Genomic DNA, 17,310 nt, shown 5'->3' on the forward strand with positions numbered 1-17,310 from the left:
ATAGGGTTGACTGTATTCTAATGAGAACTTCAGAGAAGATAAATCCTCAGATACGTGGTTCCTGACTGGTCTTTCCTTATTCTCAGACTCATGTTCAACACTCATGATTCCACCCTGTCAGCTTAGCCTCATTATCCGTTCAGCGTCTGCTAAAATTACTCCCATATTTGTATCATAACATCCACTAATTATTTCTGATGAAGCATGTACGGTTGCATGAGGGGGGAAAAGATTACGTTTAATGTATTCTGTCTTCATTAGGCTCAAGTCACATATACTGCCTTCTAAATAATGTACAAATGCAGGGCATAATCCAGCCGAACCCAGCACTTCTCCGCCCCATTGCCTTCACTAGGATAGATTTAAGCACATGCCGTTCTAATCAAGGGGTCCTAAAAGTGTTTCACTTCAGCTGGAATTTGCTCATTTTATTTTTTTCAATTAGTTATCATAAAACAAAACAAGTTAAAATTCTTCCACAATACAAGTTTTTCAACTCAAATATTCCACATATACAAAAAAGATCCCCACAGGGAGATCTTTTAATTAAATGCTGGTAATGGGGTGGAAAGGCATCAGTGGGGTGGATGGGTAAGATCCTAAAAAAATAGAAAAAAACCTCATACAGGACATCGATTCAAAATGTTTAACACTGCAAAATGCTGCAATTGGAGCTCTCCATTTTTATGACAAAACCCCTCAAAAGAATCGGCATGAGGAGAAGCTGGAAAGGGAGAGAAAGAGAGATGAATACTGCACCAAGAAGCATGCATACAATCGCTATGCTCATTCAATGCATTCGCGATTTATCTCTAGATGGTGGCGTAACACAAGAATGAGGCAGTGTTTTCAAACCAAACCCAGTTGACGGCTACAGGTTGATTAAGCTTTCTGAGGCAGCAAAGTGTGGACACAAAGCCATATCCGGGTTCTGGAGCTGTTTGAGGATTCGCTTGTGGAACTTCTCTCGCACACGGTTAAATTCCATGATATCCAGGGGATCCTCTTCAATCCAGAATTTATGGAATTCATGCATCAAATAGCCTAAGAAAAAAGGAATGCCCAACTCAAAGTGTTAGAATGCAGGTGAACATGATCTGTCTTTGCCCGTAAATAGCCTCAGCTACAGCCGTAGTAACTCAGTATAGACCAATCAAGGTGTGTTTCAAAATTAAAACTTTTACATCTGCTGTGTGTATGTGTGAGAGAGAAAGTAAGTGTCTGCCATTTATATTTAAGCTTTTCCCTGCTCATCTACATCCTGGAGCCACATGGGAGGTCTGCCTTTGGGACTCTCAGACTGAACTGGAAGAAGAACAAAGGAGAGCTCTCACTCTGCTGGGTCCGCCTCTTTGCCCCACCCACCCCATCATCACCCTGTTGATTGGCTCCGCAGTTCCCTCCTGGGAAGATGCTGCCGCTGGGGCTGTGCTATTGCTGCTGCGCAGCTGCGGCTGCACAGCTGCTCTTTACTAGCCTTTCTTGCTTCACTGCTGGCCTGCCCCCACCCCATTCATTGCTCCCCATTAAGGGGAGGGGGAGAAGTCAACTTGTTTAGGTACTGGTGCTTTATATTAACATTACTGGACAGCACCGTCTTTTTATTAGCCTTGCAAGGTATGCCTCACCAGCAAGTCACCCACCAATTAGTAGGAATACGTATAGAAATGCAGCAGTTAAGATGGGCAATGGCCAAGCAAAGTGGATGATGGTCCGCCTCATTTCCCTTCTTCATTACCAGCTGGCTTTCCTTCCCCGACTTGGCATCCTTCAGAAGTTTTGGACCACAACTCCCAGAGTTCCTGACCACTGCCCATGGTGGATGAGGCTAATGGCAGTTGAAGGCCCAAACATCCAGGAGACACCAGATTGGGGAAGGCTGCCTTGGCTCCTCTGATCTTAGCGCTCACTTACTCCAGGCCTCTCCTACTTTTACGTCTCATCCATCTTCCATCCATTGCCTCATCTGCCATCCCCCAGACTAGTAGTCTGCCTTCGTGGCCTTCTTCGTTGTCCATTCTGAGGTCACTCCAGCTGGCTCTGTCCCATTTTGGCTCCCCCTTCCTCCATTCCTCCTCTTTCCCTTGGTTGCCTTCTGTGCAGAAACCGACTGCAGTTTTTGAATGTGGGGAGTTTAAAAAAGCAGTATGAGGCATCTTATGAACAAGTAGCTTAAAATCCATGGCTATGCACACAGAATGTACACAGGTAGCCCCTTGGATAGTGACCATACGTGGACATCTCAGATTTTTAGTACTATATGTTTTATCCAATGTTAGTCCTATTTAGAGTTAGACCCATTGCAATGGGACATATGTTACACTAACATCAGACAACTTCACATCAGCTACCATCCACCATATAATTCAAGCGTCCAAGGGAGGAATTGAGAAAAATGTACAAGTACCCTGCCAAGACATCCCCTCCATTTGTTTCAGACCAGGATGTTCAAAACTGTAAAAGCAGATCTATCTAGTGCTGTGCCAAATCCTGGCCCCTTATTTTCAGAAATGTTTCACCTCCCTCTGGAAGAGGGATTGTTTTTTTCTGCCTCTTTCACAGGGAGGGGGAGAATTTCAAATAATTTTCACCTTGAGTGGGACTGTGTTTCTACATACTTTTTTTTTTTAATTTGGGAGGTGGCTGGAGGATCTATTTTTTTTACTTGAAAAATGCCCCTTGCACTTGCAGTAGCATGAGACTCTTTACAGGCAGGCTGAGGAGTCGGTTCAGAGGACGGGAGGAGCCGGTTGGGTTTGAGTGAACTCCGTGATTTTGCTTACATATTTTCTATTTTGTGCACATATTTTCTTTTTCTTCCCACCTTATTTACTCTCAACTATTCTATTTTATGGGCTTGTTACCTTGAGCCACTCCCACTGAAAACTGAGATAAACCGTTGTTGTTTTTAACATGTATAAATAATTTTTACCTTGGTGCCCTTGGCAGAAAGGAAATTGAAGGGCTATCTGCTGCTGACCGTGGAAGGTTTTTGCCTTTTGTTTTTACTATTTTGACTTTTAATTCTTGGTTTTCTATTTTTAAAAACTTTTTAACTTGAACGCTTAATCTTCGATTTTAACCAGCAAGTTTGCTTTTTATTTACTGTGTTGCACTTAATTGCTTTCCATTGAGCCTAAATACTTCACAGTTGCTTTTGATTTCCTTAACCAATCAAGCACAGAACAAATACGGCTGCTCTGGTAAATCCCATGGTTGACTTCACATTCCAAAGGATAATTATTTGGCTATCTCTCCTGCTTTGATCTATTCCCTTCTATTTCCCTCCTCTTGATTGTTATAGAGGAGGTTGAAATTACAAACCGGCACTGCAATAAATCTCCCGTTCAGAATATTTAAGGGACTAATGTAGAAAATATCACTCTCTGGGAGTAAAAGAAGTGAGTCCCCCTGCCTTTAGTATTGCACAAGGAACTGTGTGCTGGGTATTTCATCTTTTATTCCAATGGTTTCTACAAGAAGTATTTATAGAAGCCAGGGGATGGTGCCAGTCCCTCCCCTTGACCAAAGGATACATAAATGCGCCAAACATATGGAGGGTTCAATCTAAAAATGCCATTGCTAATGTGCAGAGGAGCATTAAGGCACTCCTCTCCTTTTTCTACAACAAAGGTGGGCAGCATATTCCCTCTGTTCTCCAAGTCTTTGCTGCTAAGGTTTTAGCTCAAATGCTGTATGGTTCAGAGATTTGTGTCTATGAAAACTTGGCCCCTCTGGAAGCTGTACAAACTAAATTTCTGAGGGCAATACTTGTGGTCCCGTCCTGCCTTCAAAATATAATTGTAAGGCTGGAGGCAGGCCAGATCTCATTAGAGGTCCGTATATGGATACATAAGTTTCATCTCTGGTTAAAATTACTGTTTGTCCCTATGCGTTTAGCTCCACTTACTCTAACGGACACTTTCAATTTAAGGTGGAAAGATACTTTGAATAGGAAGTTGCAATCCCTAGGCTACTCCTTGACTGCAGTGCTGAACCTAGGATACGAGAAAGCAAAAGTGGATATTGCCCAAAAGATTCAAGTCATCGACCTACAAGATCAACTGAGTCGAGCTAGCCTGAACCTGGGGTTCAGGGAAAATAGTGGTCCTCCAGCACTTGCCAAGTACCTGATAAACTTGACCGTTCCGAGGCTCAGAAGAGCTTTTACGTTAGCCAGGTGTAATGTTTTACCTTTAGCATTGCTGGAGGGCAGATTTTAAAAAATCCCTTACAGCGAATGGCAATGTCCATGTGGGTCGGGGGATGTTGAGACAATAGTCCATGTTTTACTTTACTGCCACCTGTATAAAGACCTCAGAGTTTCCTTAATAACACCACTCATAAAAAAATTCCCAGGCAGAACAGACAAATTCTGTTTAGATTACCTTTTGTCAGGCACGAATGCCCAAGTTACTGTGAAAGTGGCCAGATTTTGTGCTGCAGCCATCTCACGCCGTAAAGAGGCGAGACAATAATAATATATGCACGTTCTACATCTGTAATGTAATGTAATGTGTTAAATTGTTTGGTGTTTGACTGGAGTGCTGGTTTTTATACCGTAATATTTATTTATTTATTTATTTATCTATCATATTTATACATATTTATAATAAACTTATTCATTCATTCATTCATTCATTCACAGGCAGGCTTCTCCAGCCTGGGAACACTTCTTGGGCAAAGACTTGCAGAGAGTCCTGGGCTCCTGCAAACAAGGACAAATGGGACTTTTGGAGCTTTAGAAAAACTCTGATCTTGCTTGCTCTGTGCTGCTGTACAGAAGAACAAACTTGGGAGTTCAGAAGGAGTTTTTGGGCTGGAGAAGTCTCTCTATAAAGGGTCCAGGGCTGCTGTAAGTGCAAGGATGCCTTAAAAACAACAACAGAAAGAGGACTCCTCAGCCACCGCTTTCACTTAGAAAGGTAAGCAGAAATCCTGTCCTCCTCCCCAAGGAGAAAGCTAATCAAAATTCTCACCTCTCCCAGCCATTTTCGCCAGAGTTTTTGTTTCACCCACACACCCCAATGAAATGCCAAAAATGGCAGAAGTGAAATATTTGGCACAGCATGTGTGTGTGTGTGTGTGTGTGTGTGTGATATGGTGTTGTTTCTGGAAGGTTTATATAAATGTTGTATCTTTTTGCTTTTATAAAGTTTGAAACAGTGCACCCTCTCTCCGTATCTACCAGAGTTTTAGATAAATAGCGAGTAGTAGTCCAATTTACTACATTGCCTGGAGCATCAGAAATGTAACTTCTGTACTGAGGATGGTGGCCGAGTTCCACATGGGCAAGCACGATAAAAGCCCAAGGGAACGGGCGAATGCAAACGCAGCTGGAATTTGACCTAGTAATTGCAAGGCCAAATTAGTCCAGCTACATTCATTCGAGAGCTTGCTGCAATTCAGACACACTGCCTGGAGGCGTTTTCTAAAAGGAAACATTTCAAATATGTGGCTTCTCTTCTGCCCCTCGTCCGACATCCTGCACCAGAAGCTAGGGGAAAACCAAAATAAATATGGTGCAAGTGTCTCAGAAGTGCTTCTATTTTCTCTGGTGAATTCCTTTTCAACAACGTCTCCTTGAACTTTTACCTGGGCTCAAATCCTTGCTCAATCAGAGCCTTACAAGACGGCTTGGGCTATAACAGCATTCTCCAGTATAGGATCCCTAAACATGACCTGGGATTTTAAACAAACGATTTTGAGATTGACTGGGATAATATATAATATGTACATATGCCCAATCCTTTACAATGCTAGGATATACTCTTTTTTAAACAGTCAAATAATAGTTTGTTTATTTATTTATTTATTTATTTATTTATTTATTTATTTATTTATTATTGCATTTATACCCTGCCTTTTTTTCCTGCAAGGAACCCAAGGCAGCGTACATAATCCTCCTCCTTTCCACTTTATCCTCACAACAACAGATCTATCCTAGCTGCCTCTGTTGAGCCTAGATCACAGGCAAACAATACAAGGCTCATGGGTGCATGCATTACTCCAACCACTTTTGGGGGGGGCACTTTTGGGGCCACCCCCAAAATTTGACAAAAATGTGGCTACCTTCTTTTACAATAAAGCATGTAATTTTGCTTGAAAAGAAGGAGTGAGTGCCGCACGTGCCTTGTTTTAAAGAAAAATCTCATTTGCCACTGTTGTGCTGCCAAAGTTTTGGCAACGTAATCAGCAGCACAATGGCAATTTTGATGGCAATGGGAAGAGGTGGGGGAAATTGGCCCCTGGACCTACAAAGGTTGCCTCCCTCCTCCACTCCCCACCTAGTTCTTTCTATGTCGAGCAAGGGCCACACCCTTGTAGAAGCTGTACAGAATGGAACAGCTTGGGGCAGCATGGAGTAAGAAGAGCTAAATCAGGAAGGTCAGTTCTTGGCTGTGCAAATGGAATAGCATCACCTGGTGGGTGAGGTCTGGCACTGACAAATCAACACACATTGATTTGTCAGATGTGTCGGACTACAGTTCTAATAATTCCCAGCCAGCATGTCAAACGGCCATGGTGGCTGGGAATTGATTACGTTTTTTCCGGGAATTAAGGGAATTGTAGTTCATCACATCTGGAGGGCACTAAAATTCTAAGATTTTGCAAAGGATTTGAAAACATTAGAAACAAACAAATGTGTAGAAAACTTGTGTATGAAGTCTAGGGATACTTCACACATGTTGTTTCCCTACACAGAGCTAATCTCCTTTTAGGAAATAGTAAGTAGAAAGCTGGGGTGCAGTAAAATGGCCCCATGGAGATTGCTGCACTGAGCAGGGGGTTGGACTTGATGGCCTTATAGGCCCATTCCAACTCTACTATTCTATGATTTCACGATCCCATTTACAGATGGTGAAATGTGGAGACAGCATGTTTTTGTCAGAGGGAATTTGGTGGTGGGTGGGAAGGAACAAAGCTCAGCAGTGCTAGTGGTGCTGTTCTCCTTGCTCACAACCTCCACTTCCCTTCAAAAGCCCCCACAGCGTCACTGTAATAGGAACTTCTTGGGGGGGGAACTATCTCTTTTACCCCCCCCCCCCCCGCCATTGCCAAAGCTCAAGCTAGAAAGTTCTCACTTAGGAACTTTTGGCTCAGCACTAGAACCATTCTCAAAGATATTTTTACCAGGCAACTGATGCCTATATGCTTGGTCAGCAACTAATTATTAATTTTTGCACTATTTTGAGGGATTTATAGCAACACATTTTATAAAATTTAGTTAAATAATACTGGCCTATGTTAATATGTCAACATGCTCCATCTTAACTGTCTGTGCTGGGAGTTTTATATTGTGGCAGTCCTAGAAAAAAGAGTAACAAGGGGGTATTTTCCTCCTAAACAAGGGCTACAGTTTAAGTTGAGCTTGGGCTTCTTTAACTCCTAGGTGTCGTGCTTTATCAGGGAATTCAGACGACTCAGGCGAGGAGGCTTGATGTAGTCAGGATGGCTGGATCATGGAACTAAGGTTTCAGGACCTTGGTCAGCAATCCTGGACCTAGAGAACTAACAAGTTACTTCAGCAGAGCCTGAGAACGACTGGCAGGATTTTATAAGCAGTTCAGGAGAGTCTCTCTGGAAATTCCACCTCTTCTGGTGCTGCATCTGGCTGTTAAAGGCCAGCAGCCTTTTCCTGCAGATGTTGACTTCTCCTAGGGAATGAAGGTTGGAGAAGAGGAAAGCCACTTGAGGATTGCTCTTCAGGGTTTCTCAGTTCACTGGAGAAGTCTGAAATCCACTCCTTAGAGGATAGTGGCACCTCCTGGGGGGGTGCGTGGACAAGGCATGGGGTCCAAGGGAGCAGCACTTCAGAAGGACCAAGAACTGGTGCTACTGTCTTTCAGAGTCACTATCATTGGAGACTGCATCCTCTGCAAAGCTTAAGTTGCTACTCAGGAGCACAGGGTTGGATTTGTTGCCTGTTTCAGAACCATGTATACTGTGTGGTATACATGGTCTTGGGATTCGGAGTTATGCTGAGGGTCATATGTATGAAAGCAACCTTGAGCCATCAGGACATAAACATGGTTTTTAGTTCATTGCATCAGGAAGGACAACTTTATAAACAAGAGTGTCAGTCACTAGCAATGACAATTCATTTGTGAGAGATTGTGTGGGGGTGGAGACCCGGCTGGGCTGGCTCCTGATATTACTCCACCTGGAGATAATTATGCCATTTCAAACATGGGTGGGAATGGACCAACAAAGATGAGCAGTGAGTCCAAGCCAAAAAGGCTGCTATAGAAACAGCACGGAAGAGAGGCAGAAGAGGGACAGAGACGTGAGAGCTGGAGGTCCAAGTGGCAGAGATCGACAAAGACTGAGAGAAGCTTCATTTTCCTGGAGACTGGCAGAGGCTACAGTGCTGGGGAGATAGCTTTGACCTCTGTGTTGAGCTAGCATTTTGACCTCAGTGATGAGCTAGGCCAAGATTGAAGCTGGGAGATATTTAGATCTCTTAAGGATTGGACAGATGCTAAATTAGCTGAAGGATCTTATCAGTAAGGGAGTTTATCCCAACATTCTTATCACCAGAAAAACTCACCCTTGCTCCCAAAAAATATGCTAAAATAAAAGCGAAAACAAAATCAATAAGCAAAGTGAAATAAAACAGCATGGGGAATTTTGCTGACAGATCTTCATGGTTGTTTGGAGACAGTAAACATTTGCAATGGGAAAAAGGAAAGAGTTTCTTCAGTTTGAGAATATCAGCTCTCCTATAAAGCACGTTCAGCTAACTATTTTTGTCGCACATTGGTCACCACTAGACAAATGTCAAATTTAATTTAATTTAAGGTTGGCATCAACCAATGGAACCTGAGCTTTTCTAATTGATCATCTGCAGTGATGTTAAGAGAAAATATTACCAGCACAACACATACAATTCTTCTTCTCCTGCCTCCCCTCCCCTCCCCTCCCCTCCCGTCTCTCTCTCTCTCTCTCTCTCTCTCTCTCTCTCACACACACACACACACACACACACACACACACACTGTACTTACAGAATGTCTGCTGGAAATGGGATAATGTCGGAGCTTCTGGAGCAACGTTGTAGAAGTGTGTTTTCAGAGCACCACTGATAAGTAGGTTGTACGCAAGGTCTGTTATGTTAATGCCAACAATAGCAAAGGAGTATCTGTGAAAAAACATGGCAAAGAAATTAAAAGACATGAAAGGGACTCAAGCTGAGGATGGAAGAGTCACATCCAGAAAATCCACAGCATGGCCTGCTATCTAGAAGCAAGGCTGGCCACTGTGCTGATAGTTTTCTTTTTCTTTCAAAGATTTTATTAGTTTTCCAAAGCAAAAACAAAGAAAAGAGAGAGATGAAGATGCCTAAGACTAAGAAAAAAGGAAATAAATAAATACAAAGAAATATACTGAATTATTGACAAAGCGTAGAACTCTTAAGTTCTATTCATATTTTATTACTTTACAATCCAAGACATACGTGGAATCCATGGGCTGCTTAGACTTTTTTTTAATAATCCTTCTATATGTTTTCTATGTTCAATTGTTTCCACGATTCAAAACAAGTTGGGATTACTTCACATTTCATTCGTAGCTATATGGCTGTACGAGAATCTGCCAAATTTGGGAAATGCCCCCCTCCAGTTCCACTACAGCTGCATCAATGCAAATAAATCAGACGTTGATCTATTTTTTAAAAATCATAGTTCATAACCAAGAGTGCATGTGGTTAAAGGAATGAACTGGGAGTGAATTACACCAGGCTGCCAAGGATGCAGTAAGGAATTACATTTCTCTGGGTTGCCACTTGATTTTATAAGAAGCCTTATAAAGGAGGAAGTAACAAGGTTTTGGTTCAGCGCATGGCTCTCTTTCAGGTCATCTTAATTGCGATTCATCTTTCCTGAAAGTGCTCCATGGAATGTGTTCTGCCATGACAAAAATATTTCCTTGGTTAACATGTTCCTTTCTTTTTGAGCGGGGAGGGGAAGTAGAATGAGCTGCAGGGTGGGTGGGGGGAGAGTGAAGCACGAGTACTCTGACAGTATGGCTCTCCTCTTGGCATTAGTACTCTCCCACCCTTTGAAGGCAAACCATTCGCTAGCTATGACCAGGACAGCCACAGTTTGCTGTTGCCCATGCAAGTGCCTGCAACAGCCACAGGAAGCTGCTGAAACTTTCCAGCCTGTTTATACAACATAGAATCACAGGAAGTTGCCTGACACAGGAAGTCAGACTACTGGCCTATCTAGCCCAGTGGGCAGTATCTAATGCTAGTTCGATGTAGAGTATAACCATTGAAATGAAAGAGACTTACCTCCTATTCACTTCAATGGGTCTACTCTACATAGGACTAATATTGGATACTACCCAGAATTGTCAACACTGACAGGTCATGGATCTCCAGGGTATTGCTATTTTGGAATTTTACACTTACCCAATGGCTTTATCATATTTTTTCTTCTCCCACTCCGCCTTGCTGAATTTACTGGGGGGTGGGGGGAAGAATAAATAAATCATGTGTTAGTATACAAATGCAAAATTGATTCTCTCTGTATAATAATCATTACCCAGAAAAGGTTGATCAACTTAGTAGCATTTTACTCTGATTTGGGTGAATAGAATATATTTGTATTCTTTTAAAACTAGGCAAATACAAAACCACAGAATCTAGCTCAGCTCGCTTGCCTTATACCACTATCACTATAACATCCTCATCAGTGCAATCTAAAAATGTACTGTGACTTCGGTATTCTCTCTGTCAAAGCCAATTTATTCTCTGTACTGCCTTAAAAGGAAAAAAAAGGAGGATACGGCAATTCTGTTACACTGGGGAAGACAGGAGGAAAAATCTGCGGAAAGCTCTATTTTTTCCCAACTCTTAGCAAAGTTGAGTGTAGCCTTTGGTATTCTATAAGACAGATATGACATTAATCATTGGAAACAAGCCTGAGGAACTAACACTGCTACTGAAGTAGGAAGATTATAGCAAAACGTATTGCCTTCATGTCCAAACTTTCTAAGCGCTTGGGAGCCAGTTTACACAAGGCTGGGCATAAATGCTGTATACATGGCAAAACATGAAATTGGCTTAGGGTTAGTACCTGTCCTCCCTACCATATCTAATCTATGTCATCGGAATCCCAAAAGAGTATGCTCTACTGCAGTGGTTTCCACCTGGTGGGTTGCGACCCCAAAGAGGGTTTCAAGATCATTCCAAAAGGGTGTTGCTGCCGCCACATTAGGGAATTGTGAAATTGTGACCCATGTTGCAGGTTGAGAGTCCCAAGTGGGTCTCGGGTGTGGACCAGTTGAGGACCACTGCTCTAATGCACTCTCCCCAATCTGATGTGTTGGACTACATTACCCATAATCCCTAGACAGCATTGCCGACATGAAGGGCACAGGCTAGGGAAGACTGCATTAAAGCCCTAACCAACTGATCTATTCCTGTTCAAAATAGGGGGCAGATTGTAGGTGATGGTGGAGGACGTGAGCCAGAAGCTCCCTCCTGCTAGATGTAAGCAACATTGACTGTCCAAGAAACTCAGCCTGAGAATATCTCTTTAAACTGAACATCCTACGAGTGTCCCATGATGCAATTCTCAGGCTTGCTTCCTGGCTCTAACTGCTCTCTCTGATGACAGTTATGTTTTTTCTGTTGACAGTTGATAAAAAGTCTCTAAGAAGCCTTGTTTTGTTTATCTCTCCACCACTTCTGTTTCAATATTTGTTATAAGAATAAAGTAAATTCACATTTTTATTGTTCTCTATCATTAAAGAATTGTCTTTAAGAACACATGAATTTAGACTTCCGCCAATACCGTTGGGGATGTAAGTAAACTGGCCCTCAGTTGGTTCAGTTTATTCATCACAGTCATTACGAAGAGGCAGTACTTTATCCCTAATTATACCCATTATTATTATATTATTATTTATTTATATAGCACCATCAATGTACATGGTGCTGTACAGAGTACCCAGAACTTAAGGTCCACCCTCCCTCAGAGAGAGTGTGACAGTGAACTGATCTTTATGTAACGAAAAACAGAAGATAATTTTATTATATTATTAATATTTTTAACGTACAAATTGTTTCACATTTCATCACATTTAAATGAAATAATATTTAAAGCTTTTTAGAATTTATTTTAAAGTAGTTGATGAAGCTGATAGTCTACAACAGATTTTGAAGTGGGTTTTCTATTTTTAACTAACCTAAAATGAAAAGGAACCAGGCCTCAGTCAACGCTACAAATGGATTGTATACGTTGTCCCCTATGGCCACACTTGAATGTCACAGTAAGCCAGAATTTAAAAAGAAACGTTTGGCTTACTATGAGTGAGACAGCGTCCAAGTGCACATGGCTTGATTGTTCCTGATTGGCTCCTCCTGCCAGTGGGAGTGGCTAAACAAGCCAGGGATTCTCCATCCTTTGCTTGGTTAGTGAGATGTACTAATGGGTAATTGTGGCTCATCTCTATCCCAAGTCAGAGTTGTAAGCCAGGGTTGGCTTGTCAAGGGAGAAACAAGCTCGAGTTCCTGATTCAGATGATACATTAACCAAACTAGGGCTTGCTTAGTCACTTCCCCTACCATTTTAGAAGGTGATCAAAGCTTTTATTCATGTGAGCTTTTGGAGAGACTGACTACAGAGGTGGTTTCTTCTAATTTTGATGCTATCTTTAATGCAGACTTTGTCAGCCACTAACTTTTTTTGATGAAAAAACAAGGTTTAAACAAACAAATGTACCCCTCCTACTTTTTTTTCTTTTAAAGAGGCACACTTTTGCTTTAACAAATAAAAGGTGGATGTGAGGAGAGCCGCCAACAGACACCACACAGGGAAAATCAACAGGGCAACTCGCACCACACAAAGATGTGCAATTCATATCCAACACAATACTAAGTTTAAATATATTTAAAAATCACATTTGGATCTTGGCCTTCCTCCAAGGCACTGAGGGAAGCAGGTTACCCATTGCTTCAGTTGCCACTTACGGGTTTTTCAAATTGTTTAAATTATTTGTCATTGTATTTTAACTGTATTTTAAGCAGGACTTCTCTCTCTAACACCCTCAACATTCCACGGCCACTAGAAACCACTCAATATACTCAGTCATAATGAGGTTGGTTTTTGTGTGTGTTATATTTGTTTTGTCACGGACCATGACCCTGAACCCTTGTCCTCAGAGGATTCTGTCCCCTTGTACTCAAAAGAAGAGGCTTAGAGAAACAACTCAGCTATGGAAATACTTTACAAGGCTTTCACCTCCCTGGGGCTCAGCTCTCTTGCGTTAAGAGGAGGCTGCACTACTGTCACCAGACAGTGAAGACAAAACTAGCATACCTCAAACCACTCCCACACTGCTGCAGTCTGAGGTGGCCAAAACAGACCAATCCCCTTTAGGAGGCAAAACCTCAGTCAGTATGAAGGCAGGGCTACCACTCTAAAGACAGCAGCCAAACTCTTATTTAAGGCTCAGTCTTGCTCTGCTCCTTGTTGAAGCAACTTACAAACCACTGCCTGGTTTCTAGTCTCACGTGGAGCTTTCTATGGTGTTGATCTATTCCTATTTATTTATTTATTACATTTCTATACTGCCCAATAGCCGGAGCTCTCTGAGCGGTTCACTCTGGGCGGTTAGCTTCCTTCTGAAACCTGACCTATTCTGACCTCTGTTAAAGATATGTTAAAGACCATAGCAGAACAGGTTACAGTGCAAGGCATCAACAGAACACATGGCCTAAATCTATGTTTTTATCTCTTTTAATTTACAAATGAATATAATACTGCAAAACTAGGGAGTCTCCTGTATATGAAGGTAGTGGTTTTCCTGCATATGCAGGAGACTCCCCAGATATGCAGCAGTATATTTGTAATGAATCATGTAGGTGGCCCTGTTTCACTGCCCACCCGGTAAGCACTCTTATGGCAGTGCAAGACATAAACCCAAGTTAAATGCACTATTAAGCTACAACCCACTGTCCCAATCTCTTTGACTTAAGAGCATGATCTAATCAGTTTTTCCAAAAGGCATGCTACGGGCTGTTTCTTAAAATAATCTACGATAAGGACTAAAAAGTGATACATTATTTAAATATATACATGTTTTATAGCTGACAGCACTAATATACGTATAAAGAAATGGACATTCCTATCATTCTGGCTAACACAGACCCTTGAAACGTTGCTTTCTACATTTGTTGGTGCTGCTACTGCAGCAACAATGACATGCCTTCCTGATTTTTCATAGATCCCGGAAAACACCAAACAGTAGAAAGCACTCTTACCAGCAGTAATTAATGCCTACCCAGGAAGAATCTCGTTCCAAATATGAATAAAATAGGGACACATTACATTTCATATCATCACCACCAGCATCTTATAGCAACATAAATGTACTCTAGAAGACGTATGTCTCTAGAATTATTTCTGTCACTCGAGGATGCTTTTTAATGGAAAACTGCATGCACAGCCACAACACAATACCCCAAAGGATCTGTAGGTCAAAAGCACACAAAGAATGATAGGAGGACTTGCAGCGCCACAACTTTCCCATTCAGAAAATGGAATTAGGTTCTATCCAGAAGTGTGGGGAAAACAGCTGTATATACAGCCCCAGATTCCAAAACCTAATCACTAAGAGCTAAAGTGCTCACAATCACGTATTTTATTTTTTAAGTGGACTTTTCTGCCTAGCAGAGTTTTCTGAGGGTGTAAGTGCCTTTGATCACAAATGGCACCAAAAGGGTAAAACAGGCTGCCATGCCGCAACTTGCAAGGAAGCAAAAGTGATGTGAATAAATATGTTTTGACACTGCATCATTTACTTTCTCCCAGGCACTGCCACATACATAACATAGCCTAGCACATTTGTATGGATTATAGTGCAATGTCACGGTTATGCTTCAGGGTGATCATCTGCCAAGAACATACCTCTGGGAGCAAGAGAGCATCTCTACGACTGAACTAATTCATAAGGGCTTGTTGCAACTTATCCCTGGCCACCTGGGCTAAGCCGTACAGTCCTAGAACATGCCCTAGATACCTCATGTTCCTGGTCTAGAGCTTCTGTACTAGGGATGTAGTACAGTTCAGTTCACACAGTTACCAAATTCGCACTTCCTGAACCCACACACAGAACAGAATGCAGTTACACGGTGATATTCGCTCTGTTGCGATATAGTTTGCAAATTTAAAAATGTGTACAAAAATACCTACAATAGGGGACAGCGGCAAAAAATTTTTTGGCAGGTTGCCAACAACTTTCGGCGGCTGTGATGGATGCTTAAAAGGGACAAATTTAGCTTGAAAACAAGAGAAACTGGAAGCCCCAAAGTTGCCCACTCCTGATTTAGTCCATTTCTCTAATTCCAACAATGGACCAAGAACCTGCTACCCTCCAGATGTTTTGGATTTCAACTTCCATTAGCCCCGTCCAGTATTATCAAAAGTCAGGAATGCTGGGACTTGTGGTCTAAAACATCTGCAGGGCACCAGGAGAAGAGCCTTTAATGTGGTAGCCCCTTTTCTTTGGAACTCTCTGCCCCTGGGGGTCAGGCAGGTTCCAACACTGTGTTGCTTCTAGTGCATCCTGAAAACCTCCTTCCTGGGAAGCATTCCTCACCTGACCAGCCGTTTTTATTGGTATTCTATTTTAAACTGAACAATTTAAATTTGCTATCTTAAGCCTTTTTACTATTTTATTCCTATGTTCACCACTCCACAATCTATTTTGGATATGGAGCGGTATATAAATCTTGTAAATAAATAAATAGAAGGACTGCAGCTTGCCCCTTTTTTTGTGGAATCCACTCTGTATCTGCACTGTCTTCTATAAAACTCGCTTTCAAGGCTTATTTTATTTATTTATTTATTTATCTATCTATCTATCTATTACATTTCCATGCCACCCAATAGCTAAAGCTCTCTGGGCAGTTCACAGCAATCAAAATGCAAAAGGAAAATGCAAAATGCTTTTAAAATGCAAAAGAAAAATAAAATACCTTAGCTCCTCTTTAGTGACTTCCCTTCATTGTGAAAGATGAAAAAAAAGAAAGAAAAAATAAGTGTCTTAAAATAATCGATATAAACGTGGATTAAAGTTAACGTAGTTACCAGTAAGATAAATTTAGTAGAATATATGGAACCTAGGCTCTCCAGTCTAAGAAACAGAGTCCAAGAAAGACAGAATATCTTGCGTATTCACAGTAAAAGGGACGCAAAATGATTACTAAAGTGATTTATTACAGAGTGCTTCTATTTCCAGCTTCAAACGTTACCTGTATTTTGGTTGAAGGGAGTCAGAGAGGATCTGCTGAGCCGCAGTAGCATCGCGTTCAGCAAAGTATCTGGAGGAGAAAACACATTTCAGTATTGAATGACATCGTCCCAAACCACTGTAGGTGCGTTTCCCTCATCACATGGAACTGTACGCAGAGACCCAGTTCATACAGAATAAAACAGTGCAATCTTATACACGTCTACTCAGATGTAAATTGCATTGAGGTCAGTGGGACTTACTCCCAGATAAGTAGTTTTACGCTGTACAGCACCATGTACATAGATGGTGCTATATAAATAAATAATAATAATAATAATAATAATAATAATAATAATAATAATAATAATAGTTATAGGATTGCAGCCTAAATTGGACACATGATCCACTTCATGTGGTGCTGAAGTTGGGGGCGTGCTGTTCCCCTCCACATAATACATAACGTGTGAGTATATATATTCTAAATAAATCATATATTCTAAATAAATATATACATAGCAGAGACAAGGAAAAATTCTAGCAGTTAGTGCATTATTTCAGAAGTTATGGGATTACCCCATCAATGGTAAAATTAGCATGTTGGGCAAAAATCAAAGGAAGGAAAGAGAGAGAAAAAGAGACAGGCTGGATACTTCTGTTAAAAACTGGGGACTTTTTAATCAATATTCAATAAATACAAAATACTGTTTGACTTGGTTGTGAACTGAATTGCTCATAGAAAAGGAAGAAAATAAAGTATTTATCAACTAGAGGGATGGACCTGCAATAAATCAAGGTGGGAAGTCTCCAAGCATTTTAAGAACGGCAATGGATACAAGTCAGAAATGTATCAGTGGAAATGTAACGTGATCCCTTTATACTCCATCTTTAAAATAAATAAAAATATACTTACAACAAGTTATATAATCCCAGGAGGCCCATTCCTCTGAAGTCTGTTTTAGGATCATCGCCTTGGAAACCAATTTCACACCACTGCTTGGAAATCCGAGCTTCCAACGGGGAATTTGGTTTCAACGATTTCCATAGCTACAGGAGGGGAGAGATAGG

General features: G+C 41.4%; 1 protein-coding gene across 4 annotated transcripts in view; it reads right to left on the reverse strand.

The window, feature by feature from the left end:
• Positions 1-561: 561 nt before the first annotated feature.
• Positions 562-17,310, reverse strand: part of ELMOD1 (ELMO domain containing 1) — a 53,062-nt gene continuing 36,313 nt past the window's right edge. For 3 of the 4 annotated variants that reach the window (XM_063127090.1, XM_063127088.1, XM_063127089.1), the window contains 6 exons: positions 17,156-17,289; positions 16,265-16,333; positions 15,989-16,012; positions 10,415-10,465; positions 9,009-9,142; positions 562-1,044 (listed from right to left, as the gene is read on the reverse strand). In XM_063127090.1, coding sequence (XP_062983160.1) covers positions 872-1,044; positions 9,009-9,142; positions 10,415-10,465; positions 15,989-16,012; positions 16,265-16,333; positions 17,156-17,289 — 585 coding nt within the window. In that variant the 3' untranslated portion in view covers positions 562-871. The remainder of the gene's footprint in view (positions 1,045-9,008; positions 9,143-10,414; positions 10,466-15,988; positions 16,013-16,264; positions 16,334-17,155; positions 17,290-17,310) is intronic. The other variant, XM_063127091.1, reaches the window with a different exon arrangement.

The sequence above is a fragment of the Elgaria multicarinata genome, chromosome 5 (genome assembly GCF_023053635.1).
Source record: "Elgaria multicarinata webbii isolate HBS135686 ecotype San Diego chromosome 5, rElgMul1.1.pri, whole genome shotgun sequence".
Lineage (NCBI taxonomy): Eukaryota > Metazoa > Chordata > Lepidosauria > Squamata > Anguidae > Elgaria > Elgaria multicarinata.